Here is a 24,417-nt window from a genome sequence, read left to right on the forward strand (position 1 = left end):
AGGTCTGTCACTGGTAGCAGATGCTAATGATACAGAACTAATGGAACTGAATGTCTAACTTGGCAATTCAATCAATTCCACACAGTGGAAGTCCTTCATTATTTTTAAAAGGCTACTATACAACAGCACGTTTCCAAGGGAAAAATACATATAGTCTAAAAACAGCCTAAAACTTCAGGGATATCAGAATACCTGAAGGGGAGGGATTATCTTGCTGTTCAAGGCTGATGGCTTAGTGTGAGATTCTTTGAAGCTCTCTGGTGTTGCAAGTTGGCCAACCGAGGCAGAGATGTTCGGTGTTAAGGACGTTTTAGTGAGAGACTGCTGTTGCATTTGGTCATGCTGTGGGGTCAACCTGAGTTTCTGGAGAAGATCAACGCTTGTATGAGATGGATTTGAGACAGTTCCCGTGTTGGTTGTTGTCAAGGGTGCTATGAGCTGGCTTTGGGCAGCCATTAGGTTTTGTGGAGCGTGGTTCCCCTCAGACGGCGGCTGATTCACCAGTGGGGATATGGGCTTGGCAGCTTGCTGCATAACTTGCATTATACTGTTGCTTTGTTTTAGGCCAGGAAGCATCTGAGCAGGGGCAGCTTCCATTGTCGAGGCTGAATTAAGAACAGGGCTTAAACGAACTGAATAGCTTGAAACATTTTTTATATCAGGCTGGGAAACTGAAGCTGGAGGCATTAGCATAGGTGTTAAACAGTCCTGCTGATTGGCACTGGTTTTAACGCCTGGACTTTCTGATTTCCCTAGGGATTGTTGCATTACTGGTGACTGGTCAAAGGAAAAAGGCAAAAGCAAACTGTGCTGCTCTCTGGCAGATGCATCTGTCTGCAGCTTCTCCATTCTCTCTGCACTGGGATACGGAGCAGTGGGCTGTTCCTTTTGTACAGAGGTTCCAAACAGTTCCTCCAAAGTCAGATGCTTCTGCCTTGACTGAAATGGCTAAAAAGAAGGGAAAAAGAAGTTCTAAGCTTAGAAATATAGACAGCACTGTGCAACTCCCAGGGTCTATTACAAATTCAAGAAAACTACAAGAGACAACTAGGTCAAATGCATGTAAAATCAAGTGTGCCCTGTTTACAGGAATTTTGAAATTAATTTAATTTACAAGGAACATCCTGGCTACGGATGCTTTTGCTTTACAGCCTTCCTGGGACAGAATGTGCACTAGCAGTAAGGAAGGGGGAAGGCTATGGACTGTGGCATGAACATGGCACCTGCCATCATCCATCAGCCACAACTACATAAGGCATTCTGGGGGGATGTGGGGAAAAACAGACATGTTGAACAAAATCCTCACTGAATTTATGAAGTTGGAAATAATGAAACGGCCTAAAAGATGGGAAAGGAACACAGAAAATAGAAGCTACACAACTGAACTAGCAATACATGCCTAGACAGTTTTCCTCACCCTTTTCATTAACAATACAATAGATGTCATGATAGGTAAAAGAATCTGTATACACCTAAACACATGTGTATATATCTCCTTGAAAAGTGTGTATATATAAGCAGACAGTTACATCTTTAAGTCTCTCCCAAAAATGTGCATCTAGCTACACCACTGACATTGTTAGAAAAATATGATTTTAAGGATATCATCTTCTTAATATTTTACTGAAAATATTTTAAAATGTATTTTACTAAAGAGAAAAGAAACAACTATTAATACCACCCGTAATCTCAAATTTTTCCTTTCTTTCCTTTTTTTTTTTGAGGTTGCACAGGACTAGAAGTTATGTAAAACAGCTGGACTGAAATACAACATTCTGTTCAGAAGCCTGAATGGCCTGCAGCACAATTCCAGTGTATTCTGATGGTATGTCTAAACAAAGACACTACTTCACAATGACAACTACTGTACCATGACATTGCTCTGCTGGCTCCAATTTTCCCAGCACAGATAACAGCAGTGAAGCCATGGCAGTACAGGTGCCTAAAAAAACCTTGGGCTTGAAATCACACTCACTTTTGCCCTTGTTACTCACCTCTACTGCCATTGTTACTCATTTTTAGCCAGCTTCTAGTCAGGCACACTTTCATTTTGCAGCTGAGACATTCTACAGTTTATAAACCTTGTTAATTATGTTAGGAATTTTTTCCTAGAAAGTTGTTCTTACTTTCCTCCACTGGTATTACTGTTCCAGAGACCTGTGCTTCAATTATTAAGATTCCATTAAGAGAAAAATCACTGTTCCAGATCATTTCAAACTCTGCTTTTGACTTCAGTATGATTAATTGACTAACTTTCCTTTATTAATACATTACAACAGTCAAGTAATCAACTGACATCTCTGCCATGCTCTTGAGCCAACTCAGACCAGCCCCTTCCATGGATAGTCTCAAACATGAAGTTAGTTTCCAGCATGAAGTACAAACCTCACCTTTTGCCTTGTCCATCTCTGGCTGAAGTATACTTTGAGCCTATCATCAACTCAGTGTGTCATGAAGACAGATCAGCAGGGGTTGCAAAAAGGCAACATGACCACTTTATTTGATAGGAACAGAGTGCAGGTGCAGCTGCTGCTGCTCAAAGGGTTTCTCCAGAAATAATTTCAGGTAAGTTAAACTTTACAGTACAACCTCTGACTGCCAATTCAGGGTTCAGTATCAGTGTTCTGGTTCAGTTTTGCTGATTGCTGGCACAAAAGCATTGCATGATACAACTGATTTTAATTTTGAATGGCCAAGATACAACACTTGACTTCACAGTATCACAGAGAAGACATTTATTTTTATTCCCAAACATGTGGTATCTTTAGCATGAGATGAAGTTAGTCAATCAACATGCAAGTGTGACATTTTGGAGGGAGTTTAGGAATCTCACCATACTTAGCATATGCACACTATTTTTTAGGCATCTGTTTCAATTAGATGAAAAATGTATTTTTATAGTTGAAATGGAATGTCTTTCCAGTAGTCTTCCAGTTGTCCACATTATTAAAAATGTGTCTCAGCACCAACACAACTGTGATATATTCAAAGCCAGTTAACTGGCTTTACAGAATTATCATTTATGCTACCCAAGTAATTTTTTCCAGTATCTCTGCAGCTAATATTTTAAATAGCTCAACAGAATTAAAAATATGACATTTTACATGTTCTATAAATCGACTTTCCCTTTAATTAATCCAGAGCAATTTGTTAGAATCTTATCTTTCCAGTTTTTCCTTTACTAGTTATTTGATTCCTGTTCCGCAATTCCATGTGCTGTCAGGTGGAGCACTTCAGCTGATTTTGTACAGTCTATATGGAATGACCCAAAAGAAAATATCTGCTTTTAAAGTAAAGCCTCAGGCAACTCTGGTGCCAGGTCTCCAGACTGGCATGCACCAAGCAGAGCTGCCAGGGGTCACTCCAGCACCCAAAAGCAGAGGTGCTGTGATAGCGAATATCCCAGCAAACTCCCCACCCCTTATTTTAATAAATTAACTGTTACTGCCCTGTCCCCTAAAACAGATTCCTGCTGCCCATACCCCAGCCTTAACTGCACTAGAAACTACTACTACTCCAAACTAAGTATTGTGTTTAAAAGTACTAAGTGCAAGGTTGCCCACATTTTCATAGGGCACTTCATTTCTCCAGCACGGTGGTTTATTGCATCACAAACACACCGATGAACTACGGCAGGGAACTAAAGCTCCTGTCCCCTGAGGGGCATCTTCTGAGGAGCACCAGCACTGCCCCTCCCGTGCCCACTGGGTGGCACTGCAAGCAGGCCTAAGGCACTTCATGTCTTACTTATTGCAGAATTTACTTTTTTTTCTAAATTTATCTCTAAAATGTCTTGTATGAAGCTGCAGCTTCCTTGTGCAGGATGGTAACTGTAACTTCGAAGGCAGCACAGACAAGCCTTAAGGTCTGAGACAGGAGAACTCAGGGCTTGAGCTGCAACATTATGTCCACCTGACTGATTCAGTGCAATACTGTGGCACAGGCCAGTTTTTCATGCTTCCCGTCTCTCCAAGTCATCCTGCACATTACCACAGTCTGACTTCTTCCAGAATTCAAGCTGGCCCATTTAAACCTACCTGGACATTCACAGCAGTGTGGACATTTCCTCATATTTTTAAAATGCTAAGTCGAAAGAATTTAGGATCCTAAAAGTCTTCAAACTTGTTAGTTTATTTATAGTGATAATACATTCAGCAGACAACACTGCAGGCATTCTACCAAAAAAACCAATTTTGGTACTGAAACAAAGTTCTAAAGGGGAAAAAAAAAAAAAAAAGCCCTTCATTTAGGGTTGGATGAAACATACCTGCTCTTGCACTTGTAATGTAGGCTTTTGTTCTGAAGGTTCTGTGCTTTCTGGCTTTGGAGGATTTGAATTTTGTTGCATTCCACAACTTGATACCATACTTAAGTCACTGATCTGATTCTGAGGGGGCAAAAAAAAAAAAAAATTAATATAAATACACAGGTTAAAAATCTGCATTTACCCACTATACAATCCTGTTTACATGGCACTTGGACTGAAATACAGGTGTACAAAGCACTGATTTTTTGAGAGACTGTCGAATTCAGAAATTTTAGGAAATAAAAATCATACCAAGACATCCAGAATCTGCTATGTACTCATAAAGCTCTTACTCTTTATTATTATATAAAAAACTCCAAACCAAAACACAACTTTATATGTTTTCACCAAGAAAGAAAACTACCTATTAAAGAAAAGGTGGGCTTTTCACATCCTGTGTCTGCATTAGCTCCTAATGAGGAAGTTTGCTGTACTTCTTTAAATCAAGAACCCAATCTAGGAACTGCTTAAAAAAAAAAAATCCTGATGGAAATCACTCCAAGTGGCTGAAAGAGAGCTTGTCACCAGCTTATTTCCACCAGGTTTAACCAAACATGTACATATATTTTCAGGTGTTAATTTAATTTTCTGTGAACAAGACAAAACCAGACAAGTAAGTAGCACTATAACAGTCAGTATGTTTACAGATTGACTTGACTTTCATCTTTAATAAATATATACATAAACAACTATAGAAATTGTATTACAGTTTACATCACCACTGAAAAACCCCAAACTGTAGAACAATCCAGCTTTCAGTGGATAAACTACACCTTATGCATATGATACAGCTCAGCACTGGACAACACACGATGATTGCCCTGGTCACTTACAGCAGTGAAATATAGGTTAAATTTTTTAGCAACAGATTAAAAAGCAATCTGAGCTTTATTCTTTTGTTTTCAAATTCTAATTGAAAGCAATAAATACAAAATCAAGATGATAAATTGTGATTTAGGGACAGAGGTGAAAAGCAAATTGTCCCATCTTTCGTTTAGCCACCAACTTGAAGGTCAAAACTCTTTGTGCCTGAAATGCTGGAGGCCTTCTAGTTACAAAATCAGGAAAGGCAGCGTTCTTTTCACTAGAGGATGAGCTGCAGTATGTTTCCATGCTCATACTGAAATACACACACAAAACCACACTATAAAAAGCATCCATTCACTTCATTAAAAAAAAAATTTCAGAGTTCATTCATTTTCACATATGGGCTTGATGTAGTGTGTACTTGAAGGATTAAGCTGATTTGGAATCCTAGATTAAATCACTCAGACCTTCATAAATCTCTTTTTCACTCCCTCTGCCCCCTTCTCATGCTGACACTCTGCCAATCTCATGTGGGCTGCACACAAGGATTACTGTATGATCCATCTGGAATGTACCAGGCAGATAAGTACTTTCTGCTCCTAAATACAAATTCATGTGTAATTACCAAGTGCCATAAAATTCCTTAAAAAGGAAAAATTAAGACAGGAAAGGTCTCTCAAGAAGCCATGCTCCAAACAAGTTGGTTTCTTTATCATGGTAAGGTTGGCACACCTTGGCTACAAGGAGTTCCAGAGTTAACGTGCCAGAGGTTTGCTGTTAAAGCTGAGGTGGTCAACAAAACATTCTCCAAAGAAGCTTGTTTGAAACATGACCAACATTGTTCAATTCTGCTTATCTGGCAACTGCTACACAACTACAGGCACAGAGGGCTATGATGGGATCATGTTGAACAGGTCCAGCTCGCAGTTCATGTCACACTAAAAGGAAATGAAGTCACTGTTGCAGTTTCACCAGCATTCTAGAAGTATCAAGACATAATCACACACACATAAAACAATGAGAAATCAACCCCCCAATTTTAAAGTAGTTCTACTGTAACCTATGCCCTGCATATTTCCCTGTTGTATTACTGATACCACAGACATTGACCGTCCACTAAAAATAGTCTGCACACACCCATTGCCTCTTTAACAGAATTTTACTTGTCCATGATTCTTGTAACTTTTTTTCTAGCTTTTCAGTAGTCTCACATGAAAAAGATCTGAAAAAAAATTAGAAGACAACGTGGAATATCCCAAGTCACTTTATAAGCCATCTGTTGGAAATGTGTATTATCCAATATTGCTTCATCACATCCTAAGAGGGCACCAAAACAGTGTGTTCTTGTAGTGGGTTTTTTTTTTCCTTCTTTCCAAAACAACTTCAATTTCTTCAAATCTGTCTAAATTGATACACCATTGAAAGATGAACCATTCAGGTTTTGATGTTTCCTTCTGTGATCTCACAAAAGGTGCTACCTCCACAATGCTGGCCTTCACACAAAGACCTCTTCTCCCCGAACAGCACTGATGCACACACAGTCAGAATTAATTATTTTTTTTCATCTGTATTTTAAAGCTTTGAAAAAAGACAGGCTTTTTCTTGGAAATTAATATCTAGCCTGGGTCAAAGGTATTGGATTGTTTGTCACATTCACTGGCCATCAAGCTACATGAGACAGTGACAAGATAAATTGGTTCATACAAGGCTTATCCCACATGCTTATTCCTTTCTCCTCATCCCACATGGTACTGTAACCACCTAGAATCCCACAAAGCCTCAAATCCCAAGTACTTAAAGGAATCAAGCACTGCACTAACGTGCTCCCCCTTCTGCCACCAAGAAACCACGGCACAGCTCTGCAAGGAAATACTCACACGTGGCTTTACTACTGCACATTCCTGTATCATTGTACTTGAGAAGAGGAGTGTTCAGAATCTTTGTTTCCTTTTTAGGATCTCCCACACACTACCTTTATATTCATCCTGCAGTATGAATTTGGTCCTCACAACTATATAAAGTAATTCTTTCCTAAGAGAACTAACATGCTTCACTATGTAATCTTGTGAATTCAGCACTGGCAAAAGATAATAGACTTTTCCTTCCAAAACGAGTTAATTTATTAAAAGCACAAACACAGTAGACAGGACAGAAGTAGTAAACTGGGTAACAGAAAGACAGGGGCACAGTACTGTTACATTTAGTCTACAGCTACTAAAAACGTGTTTCATAGAGTCTACAGATGTACTGAATGACTCAATCTGTAATATCACAAGACATCTTTTGAGACTAAGAGACAGATGCTGTTGGGCAATTTTTATTTGCTATTCCCAGAGACAAAATTTTCTCACAGCAGGAGAAATCACTGTAAAATGGGCCTATCAAGCTACACTTCAAGTTGGATCACATGACCAGTATTCAATCCATCTTGCCTGAAAGCAGAGACTGTTTCCTAGTACAGTGTACCTGAGGGAGGGAACAAGACATCAGTCTGAAAACAAGGCGATGGCAGAGACAGCCCACCCTTTAAACAAAGCACAGCTGATGTGCTAAAAACTAGTTTCCTGAAAAGAGACATTTACTTACTCGTTCATATTCATCCTTGGCTTTACTGAGCATTTCCAGGATGTCAATGGGCCTGTTTTCATTGCAGCCATTGGTTCTGCTGGGACTTTTTCTGTCCTGGGAAACTTGCTGTGATCTCTGAGCTTCTTGTTCAACCACTCTGTAACAGGAAAGGAGAAACAGCACTTAAAAATTTTATCTAGAGTTAACATCTTGCAAAAAGCAGTATAGAAAAAGGTACTCCCAGCATATTAACACATTTCTTCCGCCTCAATAAAAATGTAACACTCATCTGACCAAAGTTACTCAGGATTTCATTTGCTACAAGGTTTATACAAGTCAAATTGTCGAATGGTCTGTAGGATTTATCTCCAACTCAGAGAGCACTAGGCTGTCTCTCACACAGTTTGCCTACAGTAAACACCACTTCTATAAAACTCTCCTGTTTAGACATTTTTACAGTAAAATACATGGACATCCAAGCACGTGATATACAAAGAACATAGGTTATAGTGTAGGTTAAGATACATTGTTTTACTCTTTACTTCCTCACATGCATTTTTTCCATATTTAGCCAATTCAAGCTGTATTATTCAGCAGAATATTACCAAACAGTTCTAACGTAGGATGAGGCTGAGCATTATACAACAAAACTAAGACAGTGGGAACGAAGGGAGTTGGCTCACACCAGATGTCTCTGGAGTCAGTCTGCAAGGAGACGTAGAGCAAGTGACTCCTCACAGCCCCATCTAAGACTCCAGGAAGAACAGCAAACCATTTTCTTCCTGAGTTGCCCTCTAGTCATTCCAATTACCTGCAGGCTGGAAACACGGTGTTCCTGCCAGCCTCTGGTGCCTACGGTTCACTCACCACTTCTACTCCACTCCTACTTGCCTCAAGTATCCAAAACTTCCATTTAAAAGATAGTTAAGATAGGCAGGAAGATGATGTGTACGTGGCACATTCCATTAATAAAAGTAAAGGCAGCACATACTCCTAATCCATATGCAGTTCACAAGATATACATGGCTGTGCAACGCGCTAGAGCTTATCCTCTTGAAATAAACACACACCAGCCTGTAATCCCTTCTTTTTTAAGCCTGCATTAATCAAATATGTTAAGAAAAAACAAGCACTGTAAACAGGGCAGAGCTCTGGAGCTGGCATGTCACTTGAGAACTTGCATGCTGTGGAACTGATGGCTGATGGGGGAGCCAAGAGGTGCGGTCACAACAATCACGAGCAGTGTCAATCATTCCAGCCTCCAGTTTCTTTGGGTCAGTTAGGATTCAGGACAAACCCTAGATTTTGTAGACTGTAATTATTTATATGCACCTCTATGTTGATAGTTCTGAGGAAAAAAAATAGTTCAAGTCTTGGAAGTTTCTCCCCAGTTTTCTAACAACCAAGTCCCTTTACTTCACTGGAGTTTAGTTGTGTTTATTTGAAAAAGGGTTAGATTTGGCTTTTAACAATTCAGTGTTGCTTTCAGAATTTTTAATGACACAAGCTGGTTATTTAACCAGCTTCTGGTTATTAGTACAGCTTTCTCTGCAAGCAGCAGACACCTGCAAAGGTAACTCACAATAGGGGGGCCAATCTACACCCTGACAATTTCCAAGAACTGCAGCATGTGCTCGTTTGGATGGAGCAGCTCAACACTCCACAAGTGTTTCTATGGTGACACCCTGAGAGAACATTTTGTTCACACATTCCACATGGCCACCCAGTCCTGACTTAGGACCTGTCTAAACTCACTCCAGAACTAAGGATGAGAAAGAGCAACGTAAAAAAATCACAACACTTGGCTGTGATTTTAAGTGTTAGCATAATTGTATGAGAAAAAAGAAATACTTCAGTTAAAGGATAAATTCTGGACAACTGATGTCACAAGAGTGCTGCCTGATAGGGAAGCAAAGGCTTCACTCGTACTTGGCCCAGGTTTCAATGAAACATCCTCCAGTGAAAACAGTACTAGTTGGTCTCATATTAAAACATCTTCAAGGAGTACATCCATTTCACAGAAATGTTTCACAAATATTTCTGAAAAACATTTCATAATATTTTTCTCTTGTTCATTATGAAGTGTTTGTTACCTCTTTAAAATTTACTTTTTTTGTTGAAGAATAACAGTTTATTTTCTCATGTAGATAATTGTGTGGTAGCTCCAACTCCATCCTGTCTTGTGCAGGTTACATTTAGATGGTGGTGATGACTAAATGTGAAACTGCATCCCCAGAACTCTGAGATCTCTCCCAGTTCTAGCGTGTTGCCTGTATCTCAGAAGCCACTTTGGGTTGAAACAGGGTAAAACAAGCTTATCAACAAAGCTAAAAATACCTCCCCCTCCCTGATTTATCAGTCAGAATACAACAGATTCACAAATATTTGAAACCCCCCAGTTTCTGTCCTACTTCTAGAAAGCTTATCCCTCAATCAATCATCCTGACTTAACTAGAGCCAAGTTAATTTTTTCTGAAGTCAGGAGCTTGACGACTGCCATAAAATGTTTTCATTTCAGAAAATTCTAGAATTCTTTGAAAAAAAAAAAAAAGAACAAAAAGTTCTGTAAATTTAATACCTTTCCTGGGGAAAAATAGCCAACTAATGCAAATGTGTACACTGAGCATGCTCTGTGTGCAATCCAGGATGAAATCTTTTTTAAGCAAGGCCTGCTGTTTCTTTCCATTATATCAGATAGTGGAAGAGGCACACATTCCTTCAGGGACACAGGAGCTGCTGTGACAGTTTGTTGAAGAATATCTGCAGTTAAAGCCTTGAAAATATACCTGGCACAACCTCACAGAAGGGCAGGGGGCAGGGAGAGAGTGTGAGAAGTGACATCTGTGATTACAAAGCAAACACTAATTTGCTTTTCTTTTGAAAGATAAGCCACCAAAATATAAATGGATGGTCTGCAATCTTGTTAACTCAGTCTGGCACAATAAGGTCAAGTCAAACAGCAGGGAAGAGAATGCAAATCTCCTTGAAACCTTTTATGGTTATGCTTTTAAAGTGCTGAGGTACTATAAAGGCAGTACTCCTTCCTATCAGTGATTAAGAAAAACTCACCTTAACACAAGGGTGTAAATCTAAATTTCCACTCCAGACAAAGACAAAAAAGCTGTGAAAAAAAATTAATACCCTTGGAAGAAAATGTAAATATTGCAATCCAGCAAATAGGGTAAATGTGCTTTATGGACTGTTGTGCTATGGCTGCACTGGTCTGTTACCTGATACTTCTAAAGATTCCTGGGGTATCTATAGCCACGGTTTGTGCTACAGTGGCCAGACTTGTTTAACATCAGATGGACTCAAGGTTTGCTCTGTGCCACTTAGAGCTGCACTGCAGCTGTGCATGACAGAATAGCAACATGGCAGAGTTTGAAGGGTTCAGCTTTCTCTCCCACTTCAAACATGAATCATGGCTGTAAATTAAAAGGTGCATTAAACAAAGAAACCCTTCTGATGCTCTCTGTTTATAAAGAAGAGAGACAAGCGAGGTTTTGTTATTTGTTTTGGTAACAATATCCAAGAGTCTGTTTCACCCAATGTTTTCCATTAACCCTTGTAGCCAATCCTTATATTTGGAGAAGCCAAGTAACAGCAAAAAGTTCAACCTAACTGGGAAGAAAAAAACAATAGCAGGAAATGGGAACTGTATGGGGTTATCAGGATAAGAAAAAAGAAAAAGAATCTAGAAAGAGATCTTGATATCAAAGTCTGTCATTTATGTTGTCTCACAGTGCTTCTGTGTGGAAAAGCCAAAATAACTCACTGCAAAAACCCCAGATTAGGAAATCAGAATTCAGCTGAAAATGTCTACATTGTGACTGGTTTCCATATAATTAAATATTATATATTTCCATAGAATTTTGCAAGCCTTTGCATGCCCTGACTTGCAAGCCACGACATGCTGATTAAGGCACACAATAGTTAAGGAAGTTCAGGAAAGTGGTGTGATAGTGAAGGGAAGCAAAGCCAAGAACAAGGGATGAGAAGACACCCTGTGCAGGACATCTAAATTTTGCATTTGTGGTGGTGCAACAACCTTGTCTCACAATTCAAGCTCCATCCTAAGGACACTGAAGATTTCCTTTAATCCTAGAAGATTCTACCTAGTTCTCCTGCTATTCTCCCATCTCTTCACTTTAGTCAGGAATAATAACTCTTAAAAAACCCCCGAACAAACCACAAACTCATACAAGAAACAGCCTACCACAAAACCAACCAAAAAAACCCCAACCATCCTTTATTTCATTATACTTTCTGTATTAGAAAGTCTTTTGCCAGCATCCCTTTACAAAACAATTTAAAATAATGAACAGTGCTCATGTGTGATTCCTTTGGAGAATGCCAACTTATACTTCGACTGATTCTTTTCATCACTTAACAGAAAATTTTAATCTTGGAGGTTTTTTAAAAACAAAACTATAATTTTCATTACTAAAAAACCTGGTACCAGCAAGAATGTTGTATTTCTCCATTTTAGGAGAGCGAGAAAAAAGCAAGCAATTTAACAGGTTCAGATTTTTTCCTGTATTGCATAAAAGAATTACAGAATAATAAGGTCCCAGTACTTACTTAGCCATGAGTTTTGCTATTCGATGACAGTCATTCTTGTCATAAAACCAAATACTGTAAATTGACACTAGAAAATAAGAATGAAAGTGTAAGGCAAAGAAATCAAATGCATAGGAAAAAAGTTAAAAAACCAAAGTGAATTAGATCTGCAACGTGAATTACCATCAATTTCCACTCAAATATTGTGTGTGACCAAGGACTATAAAATAATCAGAAATAGCACCTGTGCAAACACAAATATCTTTAGTTAGACAAAGAGCAAGAACTACAAAATGCTGATACTGGTTGTAAACAAAAGTGGCAAGAAAATGAAGTTTGAACCAGCAGATGCCATCTGCAGTTGCAGCCTCCTGTTTTGAATTGCTGACTTTACCATTTAAACTAGGTCAAAGAATATCCATTTTTTAAAAAAAAATAATTTTAAAATTTGTCAATTTCTGAAAATCAACAAAAATATTAGTTTGAATTACAGAATGACAGTTCACTCAGGGGCTCTCTGGAAGGTTCCCCATCCAGGAGGAAGCAGTACCAAAGCTCCAATCACACTGTCACAGTCATGGAGCAGCTTCAAAATAGACTCATAGTGACCCCTACTCTTTGAAGGTATCAAGGACAAAGCAATGAGGGCAAAGGGGTTCCAGCTCAGCAACACTCAGCCCCATTCTGGCTTTCAGAAGTAAAATTCCACTGCAAGTTGGCAGAGTTGGAGCCCGACTGCTGAGCTAAAGATACTCCATCAGAGGGAGAAACTTTGTCAGTAGTGCCATGTGCTGCTCCTTCCCCAGGAATCCCACTTCCAAGGGCCTCTCACCCACACACGAGCTCATCTCCTCATCGTCCCACAGTTGTGCCAACACCACAAAGCTGCAGAACTTTTTTCAGAATTGTATTGAATCCAACCCACAAACCAGATTATTTTAAATCTTAACTCACCTACAAAGTTTGTCAATGCACAGTGTGCAAGTACATTAAAGGCAACTAGACACTTTATATATGTTACCATTACAGTACTTTAATTTCTGGAAAAATGCTTTTAGCCTTGTAAAACTCACATTTACACTGCAGTTCATCCTGATATTATTATGAAGTTGAAATCATTGATTATAAAAATATAACTTAAAGTGAAGGAAAGGAATGTTTAAAAAAAAAACGCAACTTTTTCCAGCTGGATGAAGATTTTTATTTCAAAGTGAAATCCTTTTCTTTCTTTATTCACTTTTTTTCCTCCTTGAAATACTCAAAAGCCTCAAGACAGCCCACTCAAAATTATGTCAAGCCATGGCAAAGAGAGCAATTATTTGACAAACTTTTTCTCTAGATGTTCCAGTTATCCCAGGCTTACATCCTCAAAAACTCACATACACACCTCATTTCTAGAACAATATCATAAGACAAATTGAAATTGTTCTTTTTCTTTTACTCAATAACAACTGTATTCATTTGGGTGTTTGTTTCTTTAGAGGTTCCAGCTCAAGACAACAAAGCTTTTCAAGTCATAAACAAAGAAATCAATGTACAAAAGACATAAGCCAATACAAAAGCATTTCATACATGCTTATGCTTATAAGCCATACAAGCCAATGCTTATGAAATGCTTGTATTAAAATTTACAGTTTAATACAACTGGATTGTCTGCTGCAGAGAAACCTATAAAAATTTCCAGTTTTAGCTACTTCTTTAGTCATGCAACGTATTTTAGCACTGAAGAAAAGCTCTTTCCCTTCCCTGACTTCATTATCAGACCAACTGCCAAGAAGAGAAAGCTGCTTCAAAAGCATACTTGCTGAAGAAAGGAAGATAAGGAACCCATAATGATATCTTCATGGGACAAATGATACAGTCACACTCAATTCTGCCAGAAACAGGCCTACACAAGATCAGAAGTAGATCCAAATCTCCACTTGGTACTACTGGCAAGCAATTGTAGGGAGCCACTGCAGAACATTAACAATACTGCAAAGATGTAAAGCAGATCATGAACAAGCAAACTCGGGCACTAACGTACGTCCAACAAGCTGGAATGTTTACCTTCCTCTTTCCAAAAGAGAACTTGTGTACTACCAGTTCAGCTCCCTTGCCCCTGGAGTGTGTGTGTGTCCCAACTGCATTACTATATTTGATGTATTTCTTACATGCAGTTCCAGCTATGAACAGCCTTATATCAGAGTTGGTTCTTACCAGTTCTTTTTAAATATGTGATTTTTTTGCTACACCCAGCATAGACATTAGCTGAGCATCCACATGTCTAATGGCACCTTTCTCCTTGCAGTTCTTTCAAGAGTTTCACCCAACAGAAGCCACTGAATTAAGTGACTCATTTTCCCATCTAGTTAAACACTTTACATCCAGCTTTTCTACAGTGAATGCTGGGCAGTATCTTTAAAAATCAAGTAACAGCAGCTTGTAATCATCAGCAGCAATATCTTTCAGTAGGATTCACATTACACTTTGACACACCTGAAGTAATGAGTAACCCATACCACAGACAAATCGGGTTTCATAAAACTAAAACAACTCATCTGTTATCTTTATCTTTGTTCTTCTCTGACATATGTCATTTTTATTAGAAACACTGACCCACAAATATTTATCTAAACACATAACAAAACTCCTCTCCAAACTTGACTGGACCCCTTATTAAAACTTGATTGAAACTGCAATGGAAAACCAGAGAGATATTGAGAGAACAGAAGCATTGTGGAAGTCTTCTTGCTCAACCCTAACAGCTGGATGGTACTAAAAGGAAGGCCTTGGACTCTTCTCCATTGTTCTGCCACTGCTCCACGGGACAGTCAGGTCACTGTGCCACTGCTCTGAGATCTGAACTAAGAGTGGGAAGAGTCAAGTGCCACTGAGATGCAGAAGCCTCACTCTTTGGCAACATGAAATGAAGCTGAGTCCCAGAGCTGTAGTTTCACTTCAGCTCTCAGTTCAAGTAAGCAGAGAGGCAGTGTCACCACCCTCACATTGCCACAGCTTTGCCATTAACTTGTTCGACCCCAGTTCGCCCCCTCCCTGATGCCAGCTGGGTACATTTTAATAATGCTTTATGCATCAGCTTCACAAATGGGCCATCTGAGCACAAGAGAGAGGACAAAGAACAGGGGCACACAGTAAGGCAAAACTGTTCAAATGGAACTGTGCCCAGGGGAAGTGCACATGGACTCCTCAGCACTGCCAGTTTTGGAGATCCCGGACACTATCACTCTCTTCCCTTTGTTTAACCATTTGTGCAGATACAGCTTCAACTCATTCAAAGAGATGATTTGTTTAAAACTTCATTTAAGCAGCTGGAAGAGAAGACAGAAGAGAGAGAAAAGTTTTATTTTTACAGTTCCAATTTAGGTGTTGCCATACAATGAGGCAGAACAACTGCAAGTGGAGGATAATAACCCTTCAAACTCTGGAATGAAAGGACTCCTATTCTAAAACCCCATCTCCCATAAGGAAATGCACATATATGCATCACTTTACACTTCAAACACAGTTTAAGGCAAAATCACATAAAGCCATCTCTCTTAAAGCTTGTATTTCTTCTAGTTAGCTGAAGTACCACCTCTCCTCAGTCAGCTCTAGTATCTTCTCTGACATTCCTCATATTTATTTCCTCAGTGTAAGTATTACCCTGCCACACAGATTTATAAATCATTAGTTCCTTCCTTTCTTATTGTTTTGAGTGTCTTAGGCCATTTCACTAACACAGCTCACAGCACAATGCCACAAGCATTACCACTGGAGCAATTCCTCAGGTGGCCAACAGCATCTGAGATCAGGAACACTTTAACAAACTGCCATCTGACAGGATTGTATGGAATGAGAAGGATTGCTGCTCTGCAACACTGAACCGTGGCAGAAAGCCCTCCGTAGTTTGAGTGCCATCTTTCAGGTCAAACTACATATTTTTAGAAGTTCTTAACAGTTTTCAATCGTTCCTCTCCTCCTCCAGCTTGCATTGCTTCTTCTGCTCCAGAGATATGAAGAACAGGCTCCTTTCTTATCTCAGCCTAAAGCACTGGGTTAATGTGCTTGCTGGAGAGCCTGTCAGCCTCGGCAATCACAGAGATGTGTTACACTTAACGTGCTGCCAGCCGGGGACGCAGGTGATAAGGAGAGACTTTCCTTCCCACTTCTGAAACCAGTTAGGAGCTCTTTCAAAGACTTTTAATACAACTCATTTTGCTTTTTCTGTTCTGAATACAAATCGTTTTCATCAATAATACAAGCCCAGAAGACAGCACTTTGTAACTGAGTTTTCCACTTTAATGTATAAACCTCTCCAAAATCCACCATTTTTGTATTACTAACTCTTATCTTGGATAGGAATAAGAAGCAAGAAACCCCACCCCCCCCAAACAAAACCCCCACACCAGACAAGGACCACTTATTTTAATACCCAGGTTTTATGCTGAGCATCTGTCTTTTCAGCACCATGGAAATCAACCTGCCTGACCTCCCAAGTGAACTGACTTGGATTAGAAACTCTTTTAATCAAGACCAACACCAGCGATACAGAGGGAAAGTTATAAACGAGAAAGGCTCAGAAGAATTGTTCCTGCAGACTCTAACAGGTAAGTTGGCCATTCCTTAAAACTTTGCCTAATTTTCCTCTATGATTATGCAAACTATCAACTGTCAGCTCCAAATTCTCACATTATAGATTGAGTGGAAGTACTGAACTTTCAAACTGGACTGTTAGTACTGGCAGAACTGTATGCATTTTTTGAAACAGAGTTTGACATACTTTTCACAGAACACAGACAAGAGAAAACAAGCTTAGGTTCATTTAAAAAAAATAGGTCCATGGGATTCAGTGCTTCATGAACAAATACGCTGAATACTCTAAAGAATGTGCAGGTGTCCAGCAGGAGAGTTCAACAAGGATCAAATATACCCAGCAGACTAAGAAATAATAAATGGCATATTAAGTATAATCTAAAAATGTTTACCTTTTAAGAAGAATTCCAAATTTAAAATATGTTACAGTAAGTCAAACAACCTCTTTTTGATTTGTTCATTTCTTGCTTTGTTCACCTCTGGAGATATTTGTTTTCATTAATTCTTTATAACAATGAAAAGCAGAATACTTTTTTTCTATTTACTACTGTAAGTGGTATATTGTCTCACAGACTGTTAGTCACACCCTCTAACATTTTTGCTTTAGGGTCTGATGCCTCACAAGGAAGTGGTGTAAGCTTTGGGGCAGTGTTATAGCAAACTTTTAGGGTCCAGTGTTCTTTTGGGGCTGGAACCACATTGTGTAGACAGAATAATTTTGACAATAAAATTTCTGGAGTTGGGAAAGATTTCCCCGTTAACAGCTAAAATATGAGAAGGGTATGACTGGGTTGGGGGGAAACCTCACAGTGTAATGAATAACAAAGTGACCCAAACATCTTCCATTTTGCTCAGAGTACACATCAAAAGGTACTGTATCACTTGGTCTGTTCTCCTTCCAGAATGCCCATGAAAGTTCCCTTCATGCCCCACCCTGCAAAAACAGGAGGATCCCTCCAAGAGCCATGACAGATAACTCAGTAATTTCCAGTGAGAATAAAATAGCAATTAGCTAGTCTTGGTCTAAGTGGAAAAAGCATCTGTGCAACTGGATAAAGCACCTCATGTCTACAGCTTAATAAAACTAAGTTCTTACATGCAGCAAAGTAACAGTGTCATTGTATAGTAACAGTAGGTATTTGAAGAAATCAAACTACAAAAGAATGGTAAAACCCCACCAAAAATATTATGATCTAGCATGACAGGCAAATCATTCTTACAGCCTCCAGGCAAGCAAAAGCAATGGTTGTGTGCTGCTTGCAGAGTTCCTCACATAACTTGTGAGCAGCTCTGCACTTGCTGGAGTAACCCCACGTTACTGGGTATCCTCAGAACAGCTCTCGGGCCGTTTAAGACAGAAATGCCAGAGGTCTGATCTGGTGCCTGTAACACACTTGGCCCTTATTATCTTTTTAAGTCAAGACAGAATCCCAGAACAAAGTGAAAATGTGGAGTTTATAAAACAGTAGTATCACATTCAGTTACAAATACTGTTGAGACAGAATCTTCCCCAAATATGCGGTGACATAATTTTGCTTTGATCGTCTACCATGCCCTGATGAAGCGTAAACCTCTGTCACTGATCCTGTTACAACTGAACTCTACAGGTGCAAAACATGTTTCTCTGCCCAACAGCAGTATTAATAAACATGATTTTAGGTTTTTACCAAGTAGTTTGAACCATCCCCCATCTGTAAGCTAAGGAAACAGAATCAGCAGTTCAATCACTCAGCAATCTTAACAGGACGACTTATCCTTAAGAGTTTGAAATGATCCCAGTGCATTTCTTCAAGGATACAAAAAACTCCACTCTACAAGAAACAGGGCTGTTGCCAACACTGTGTAAGAGGCAGCTTTTCCTTACACAAGCCAGCAGTCCATCCTCTTTCAGTCATTAAGGATCTCAGCAGAACTTCACTTAGAGACACAGCACATTAAGCCCTCAGAGATACACATTACATTAACCACTGGCTTAACGCTCTGATTTGAATTAGTCCCAAAAATGCAAAGTTTTTCATGCCAGCAGGCAACTGAGCAAAAATGGACATCCTTCCACACGAAAAGAACCTGGATAAGAATCCCCTGATCTGCCCATACAAATAAAACGTGTACATGTTGGAATTTGTCTGCAACTTCAAACCAAGCCTGAAGGGGGTTTTAGTTTGGTCTTGTTTTTTAAAGTTTCACAAATGCTATGCTGATAGAGGCAAACAGCTTTAATACATTTCCATCGTATAAGTTGTTTTTTTCTAACTAATTCAGGGGATAGAGGCCAGAAAATTTGGAAAGTCTCATGTAAGAAAGAAAACCCAAACCACAACAACTAAATGCACAATGTAAGGGAGTTAGTGGGGTTGAAATCATAAATGAAAAAAAACTTAGATGCCATTTTCAATGCTTTTCAGCTTGTGTTTGAACAAAGTGAACACAAGCAGAGGACACAAAAACTCATCTGTTTATTTGTGGCACTTGGGAAAATAACCAATGACATACTAACTACATCGAACATTTGCAATTGGCAGTTGGTGGAGACAGGATGGAGTGATGAAAGAAAGGATAGTTTCTGACTAGAGTCTTTTAAAATGACAGTGGGAAAGAAATAAGAGGGAAAAATACTCTTGGTTATCTCAGAATGCAATTATTTCCCACATCTATAATTTTTCCTTGCTCACCTTTGCATAAATTCCTTCCTTCCTCAGACTCTTCTATGTCATCTCTATCCTAAGTCCCACGAGCCTCCCACACATCTTACAAACCAATGTCCCACAGGAAAATGAGAGCTTTTATCAATGAAAGGAAAACAAGCAGCTTTGGGGTTTCTACTGAACTCACAGCCTATACCTTCTCTGATTACAACTACCTGAAAGAAGGCTATAGCAAGACAGGGGTTGGTCTCTTCTCCCAAGAAGCAAACAGTAGGACAAGAGAAACCAACCTCAAGCTGTGCCAGAGAGATTTAGATTGGATATAAAGAAAAATTTCTTCATGGAAGGGGTAGTCAAGCACTGGAACAGGCTGCCCAGGGAAGCAGTGGAGTAGCCATCCCTGGAGGGATTTAAAAGCTGTGCAGCTGTGGTGCTTAAGGGTGTGGGTTAGTGGTGGACCTGGCATTGCTGGGATAACAGTTGGGCTTGATCTTAAAGGTCTTTTCCAACCTAAACAATTCAATGATTCCATCCTCAAAGTGATCCTTTAGTCACTCCCACTGGTGTACACCTGGTAATTCCACAGCAGCTCCTGATACCATCAGCAGCTTCAACAAACAAACGAATCCACTCCTTGCTTCCCATGTCACCAATTTCACAGCTGCGATTCTGAAATGACACCTTTGCACCATGAGAACCCTCTGCTCTATGGGGTGACTTCTATTTATCAACTTAACCTCATGTAAAGTTCATTTACCCACATAGTCCCTCCTCCTCTTTGTAAGGGCTGCATAATTTACACTTTGAGCTCTTTGGAGCACCAGCACTTTCAGTGTGTACCCAACTGGAACGTACTACACTGAGACTGAGGCTCAACTGATGACACAAAAAACTGCTAGAATTCAAAATGCAGCAAGAAGATCCCAAGTACTATTTCACCACTCATCTGTACCCAAACTTGCTGGAGTCTAAACTGCAGGAAATTTAGAATAGACAACTATCTGCTGAGTCCAAAGCCTATTGTGGAGAAAGAAACCTTCAACCCAGAGCTGAGCAATTTTCTCCACTTCTTCTAGAAGCTAATGATTAATATTTTTTTTTTTTTTTGCTTGCAAGAGGAAGTTCTTAGATCTGTCCTTGCTGTTAAATACTTTCAAAATCTATCAATCTTCATTATTCTTTCTGAGTTTTTATTAATCCTATAGCACTGTGTATATGTTTAGATTACACCTATCAGATTGTTACTTTAAAAGAATATAGCAATATTGCACTTTGACAGTGCAATTGACTCTTTTTATTGAAAGCAGGTGATGATCATAATATAATAGCACAGCTATTTAAGTAAATTTAGCCCAGCAGACAGAAAACATCACCAGACATTTCACTGGAACCTGCCCCATTACATTATACTTGAAAGAGATATCACAGTAATCAGAAGTGATCAAGGTTATAAAACAGAATCTCAAGTTTATATGGTTTAGAGAAAGTTGTACTCACAGCTGGCATTTCTGTAGAGAAGAAAAGGTTCATGGAGCTGAAACTCCAAATCTTTATTTACTGGCTCAACCAGGTTGTGCATGTTCAGTCGATTCACTATCGTAAAACCATGATAAGGAGAAGCTGACCTTGTTTCAATTAAAACAAAACCAAGAATTAATATCTCCATTGACATAAATAATTTTCTGAAACTGAGTTATGAATTAATCTTCAAATCTCCATTGCTTTATTAGGTGGAGCTTTAGCAGTCCTGAAGCTATCACAGTTTTTCTTCTATGCCATTTCTTGGCTGCCACCTAATTTCAATTTCAAACTACACTCTCCTCAAAGCAGGATTAGGATTAGCATTACAGTTCTACACTGTTAAACTGCTGAATCAAAGATATGCCTCTAAAAAAACCCAATTCAAAAAAACCCTATTCAAAAAAACTAGGGCAGGTCCAGCATTAAAATTCAAGTGTATTCAATACTTGACATGAGACAGTTTTGAGGCATTTTAGAATTCTTTTATTAAAGGAGGAAAACCCAAACCACTTACACAGCATCATTTCCCTTACTGTAAATAGACATGACAATAAAAAAGGGCTGCTCTCTTAAACAGCATGAAATGCACTTCTGGGGGAATCATAAGCAGTAATTTCTTCCTAAAGTGAAACTCTGAAAATAAAGAGTTACCCCAGTGTCCTCAAAGTACATATTAAATTATTCAGAATTATACTGCTTAGTGAAACTATTTTTATTATCTAGATATTTGCTGGACACCAGGTTCAAAAACACCGAGCAAGCACTGGAAGTTCAAGATAGTTTTAGATGTGTTTTCTCTTGCTGCATAAATGTCATGTCAGCACTCAGCTGTGCCTGTGAGCAGTCACATAATCAACAACACAGCATGATGAAGGCAGGGTAAAAACTAGACACAATTAGCTGTAAATATTAAGATTTCTGTAAAAATGTGGCCACCTTTACCTAATAATAGACAACAAAAACCCATCAAGAGCTTCCAAGGAAAGGGTAAACAATCCTTTCCACCACAGGTGGGTCTTTTAATGCACCTGACAGAACTTGTTTGAAATCATCAGCTAGTTACACAGAAACCCTTTGCTTTGCTTTTTGGGTTTGTTTGTTTTTTAAATTTGGTTTACTTTCTTACACTAAGTATTTAGAAGCTGGGAGCTGAAGTAACAGGAACTGGCTACTCAAATCCCTTCACAGTGCTAGGATAAAATATTGTAATGACTGAGCTATGACAGTGTGCTTCAGAGTGGCTTTAGCCTGCATTATTTCTATTTCTTGCATTCAACAAAGTTTTATTTCATTTAGACTTTTTATTTGCTTGTTATTTAAAACTTAAATTCATGATTGGTTTTATGTGCTCTCACCCCTTTCCCCTGTCTCATAGAACTGGAAATTTCTTTCATGGTTTTCATAAGGAAATCAAATAGTCCCTAAAACCAGACACCAGAGCAGCTCCAGCTTTTGGGCAACTTCATCCATTTACAAAAATTTTTGCCATTTTCCAGAAGTAGGTTACAACAGATTATTTAATTTGTCATGTCTGTTGTTTTCATAATCAACTTCATGGATTTTAGGAGACAAAGGACAACTTGGCATTTAACAAACTGTGACAAATTATACTGGAATAACGAAATAAGCTCAACAAACTGGGGTTTTAAGTGGGTTCATTAAGTTTTATGATTTCTCAGCAGTACTTTTAGGGGCTTTTGACAGAGTTATTTATCCATGTGCAGAGTTTATTCTTTTTGAAAATGTATACAGCTGTTAACAGCTGGACAAATAAGGAGCTGAGTATGAAAGCTCTACATGGAGATATCTGAAGTTTGTTTTCTTAAGGAAGGAAAACAAACATCACCACCCCTATATCCCCCCCTAAGAAACTCCAAACCAAGAAATCATCCCTTACCTTCTGTACACAAATAAGGTCCCTTCTATGTCGGTTTTCTCCTACAAAAGACAGCAAATGCATTTCAGGGACGTGCTTGTTCACACAGTTACATAGTTATGTTTTAGAATGTTTTAATTACAGAGACTTACAATAGCCTTAACTTTCCATAAGGTTTGACATCACAGGGCTAAAAACGATCTCCTATTTTCAGAAACTACCTATTTTTTCTTACAAAGATTAGGGCATTAATCTCACTTCCAAAAACTTTCTCATGCTAACAATCTGATGATGTGATCTACAGCATTCCACAACCTTCCAAAGCTGATCCTGTAAGGGCAGCCTTCAAATATCGGACAGGTTGTTTTCCAGAGTGTTACTGAAAGCACAGCAATGACAGCACAGCCAGAAACACCACAACAGAACTACGGGCCACGGCTGTTTCATACTCCAGTTTCCAGAGCAACCTGCACCACGGGCTTGTGACCGACCCACAAGCACAGAAAGTTCGTGCAGCTCCAGGGCTGAAGTTCCCCGAATTCCCACTTCTGTAGTTGTGAGACAAAACCGGCGCTCAGGCCAAAACTTGCGTTTTAATGCAGTGACTGACACTAACACCTCTCAAATCCCGCTCTTCCCGAATCAGGGCGCTGCGCAACAGGCACGAGCAACAGCAATAACAAAGTACAATGAGAAAAGGGAAAAAGCCAACGGGCACCAGGAGCCAAAGCGCCTCCGGCCCCAGCGCTGCCCCGTCACTGCGAACCCCCGAGCGCACACACGGCCTCGCCTCTCCCTCTCTCTTCTTATCCTCCTCTCCCTCTTTCTCTCCCTCTCCCTCTTCTGTCCTCCTTCTTCCTCCCCCTTCTCTTCTCCTCCTCCCTCTTCCTCTCTCTCCCCCCTTCTTTTTCCTGTCCCTCTCCCCTCTCTCTCCCTCTCCTTTCCCCTCTCCCCCAGCACAAACACCCTTCGGGTTCGTCACCTCCGCGTGCTGAACGCGCCCAAACCCCCAAAGTTCCCCCGGGGCGAGCGCAGCCCCGCGCGGGCCCCGTGCGGAGGCGCCGGGCCGGGCGGCTGCCGGGACGCGGGCACGGCCGGGCGAGCCCCGCCGGACTCACCCACTCGTTGTCCTTGGGGCTGAAGCTGTAGAGCGCGACCTGCCCGGTCACGTCGGCGATGCCGGTGATGAAGGGGTCGTGCTGCCGCAGGGCCGCCAGACTCATCTCCTGCCCCGCTCTGCCCGCCGCCTCCATCTTGGATCCGGGCAGCCCCGCCCGCGCAACGGCGACAACCGCCACGGTGCCACGGCGTTCCGGCCCCCCCGCCCCCCGGAACGCCCGGCCCGCGCCTGCCGTTCCGCCCGCCGGGCAGGCCCTACACGCCCAGAACCCTTCGGCCCCTCGGGACCTGCAGCCCTTCCAGGGCCCCTCTCCCACCTCCGGACCCGCAGCCGCTTCCCCGGGGCTCCTCTTCACATCTGCGGGCCCCACAGCCCTTTCTCAGGGCCGCTCTGCCCACCTCTGGGCCCTTGGGGTTTGGGCACGGGCCGTGCCCCCGCC

General features: G+C 40.2%; 1 protein-coding gene and 1 long non-coding RNA gene across 4 annotated transcripts in view; one reads left to right on the forward strand and one right to left on the reverse strand.

Annotated features, from left to right (window-relative positions):
* Positions 1–16,825, forward strand: part of LOC113945959 — a 48,050-nt gene extending 31,225 nt beyond the window's left edge. The window contains exons 3-4 of the long non-coding RNA XR_003527235.1: positions 1,725–1,825; positions 16,688–16,825. This is a non-coding gene — a long non-coding RNA (uncharacterized LOC113945959). The remainder of the gene's footprint in view (positions 1–1,724; positions 1,826–16,687) is intronic.
* DCP1A (decapping mRNA 1A) overlaps positions 1–24,156 on the reverse strand; it is a 32,217-nt gene extending 8,061 nt beyond the window's left edge. The window contains exons 1-7 of one of the 3 annotated variants that reach the window (XM_027640741.1): positions 23,977–24,156; positions 22,880–22,920; positions 20,959–21,086; positions 12,263–12,329; positions 7,700–7,838; positions 4,268–4,387; positions 193–948 (exon numbers count right to left, since the gene is read on the reverse strand). In XM_027640741.1, coding sequence (XP_027496542.1) covers positions 193–948; positions 4,268–4,387; positions 7,700–7,838; positions 12,263–12,329; positions 20,959–21,086; positions 22,880–22,920; positions 23,977–24,111 — 1,386 coding nt within the window. In that variant the 5' untranslated portion in view covers positions 24,112–24,156. Of the gene's footprint in view, positions 1–192; positions 949–4,267; positions 4,388–7,699; positions 7,839–12,262; positions 12,330–20,958; positions 21,087–22,879; positions 22,921–23,010; positions 23,743–23,976 lie in introns of those variants that run through there. The other 2 variants (XM_027640740.1, XM_027640742.1) reach the window with 2 other exon arrangements.
* Between the last annotated feature and the right edge of the window lie 261 nt (positions 24,157–24,417).

Source organism: Corapipo altera, unplaced genomic scaffold (assembly GCF_003945725.1).
Source record: "Corapipo altera isolate COAL_440 unplaced genomic scaffold, ASM394572v1 55, whole genome shotgun sequence".
In the NCBI taxonomy this organism is placed as follows: Eukaryota; Metazoa; Chordata; class Aves; order Passeriformes; family Pipridae; genus Corapipo; species Corapipo altera.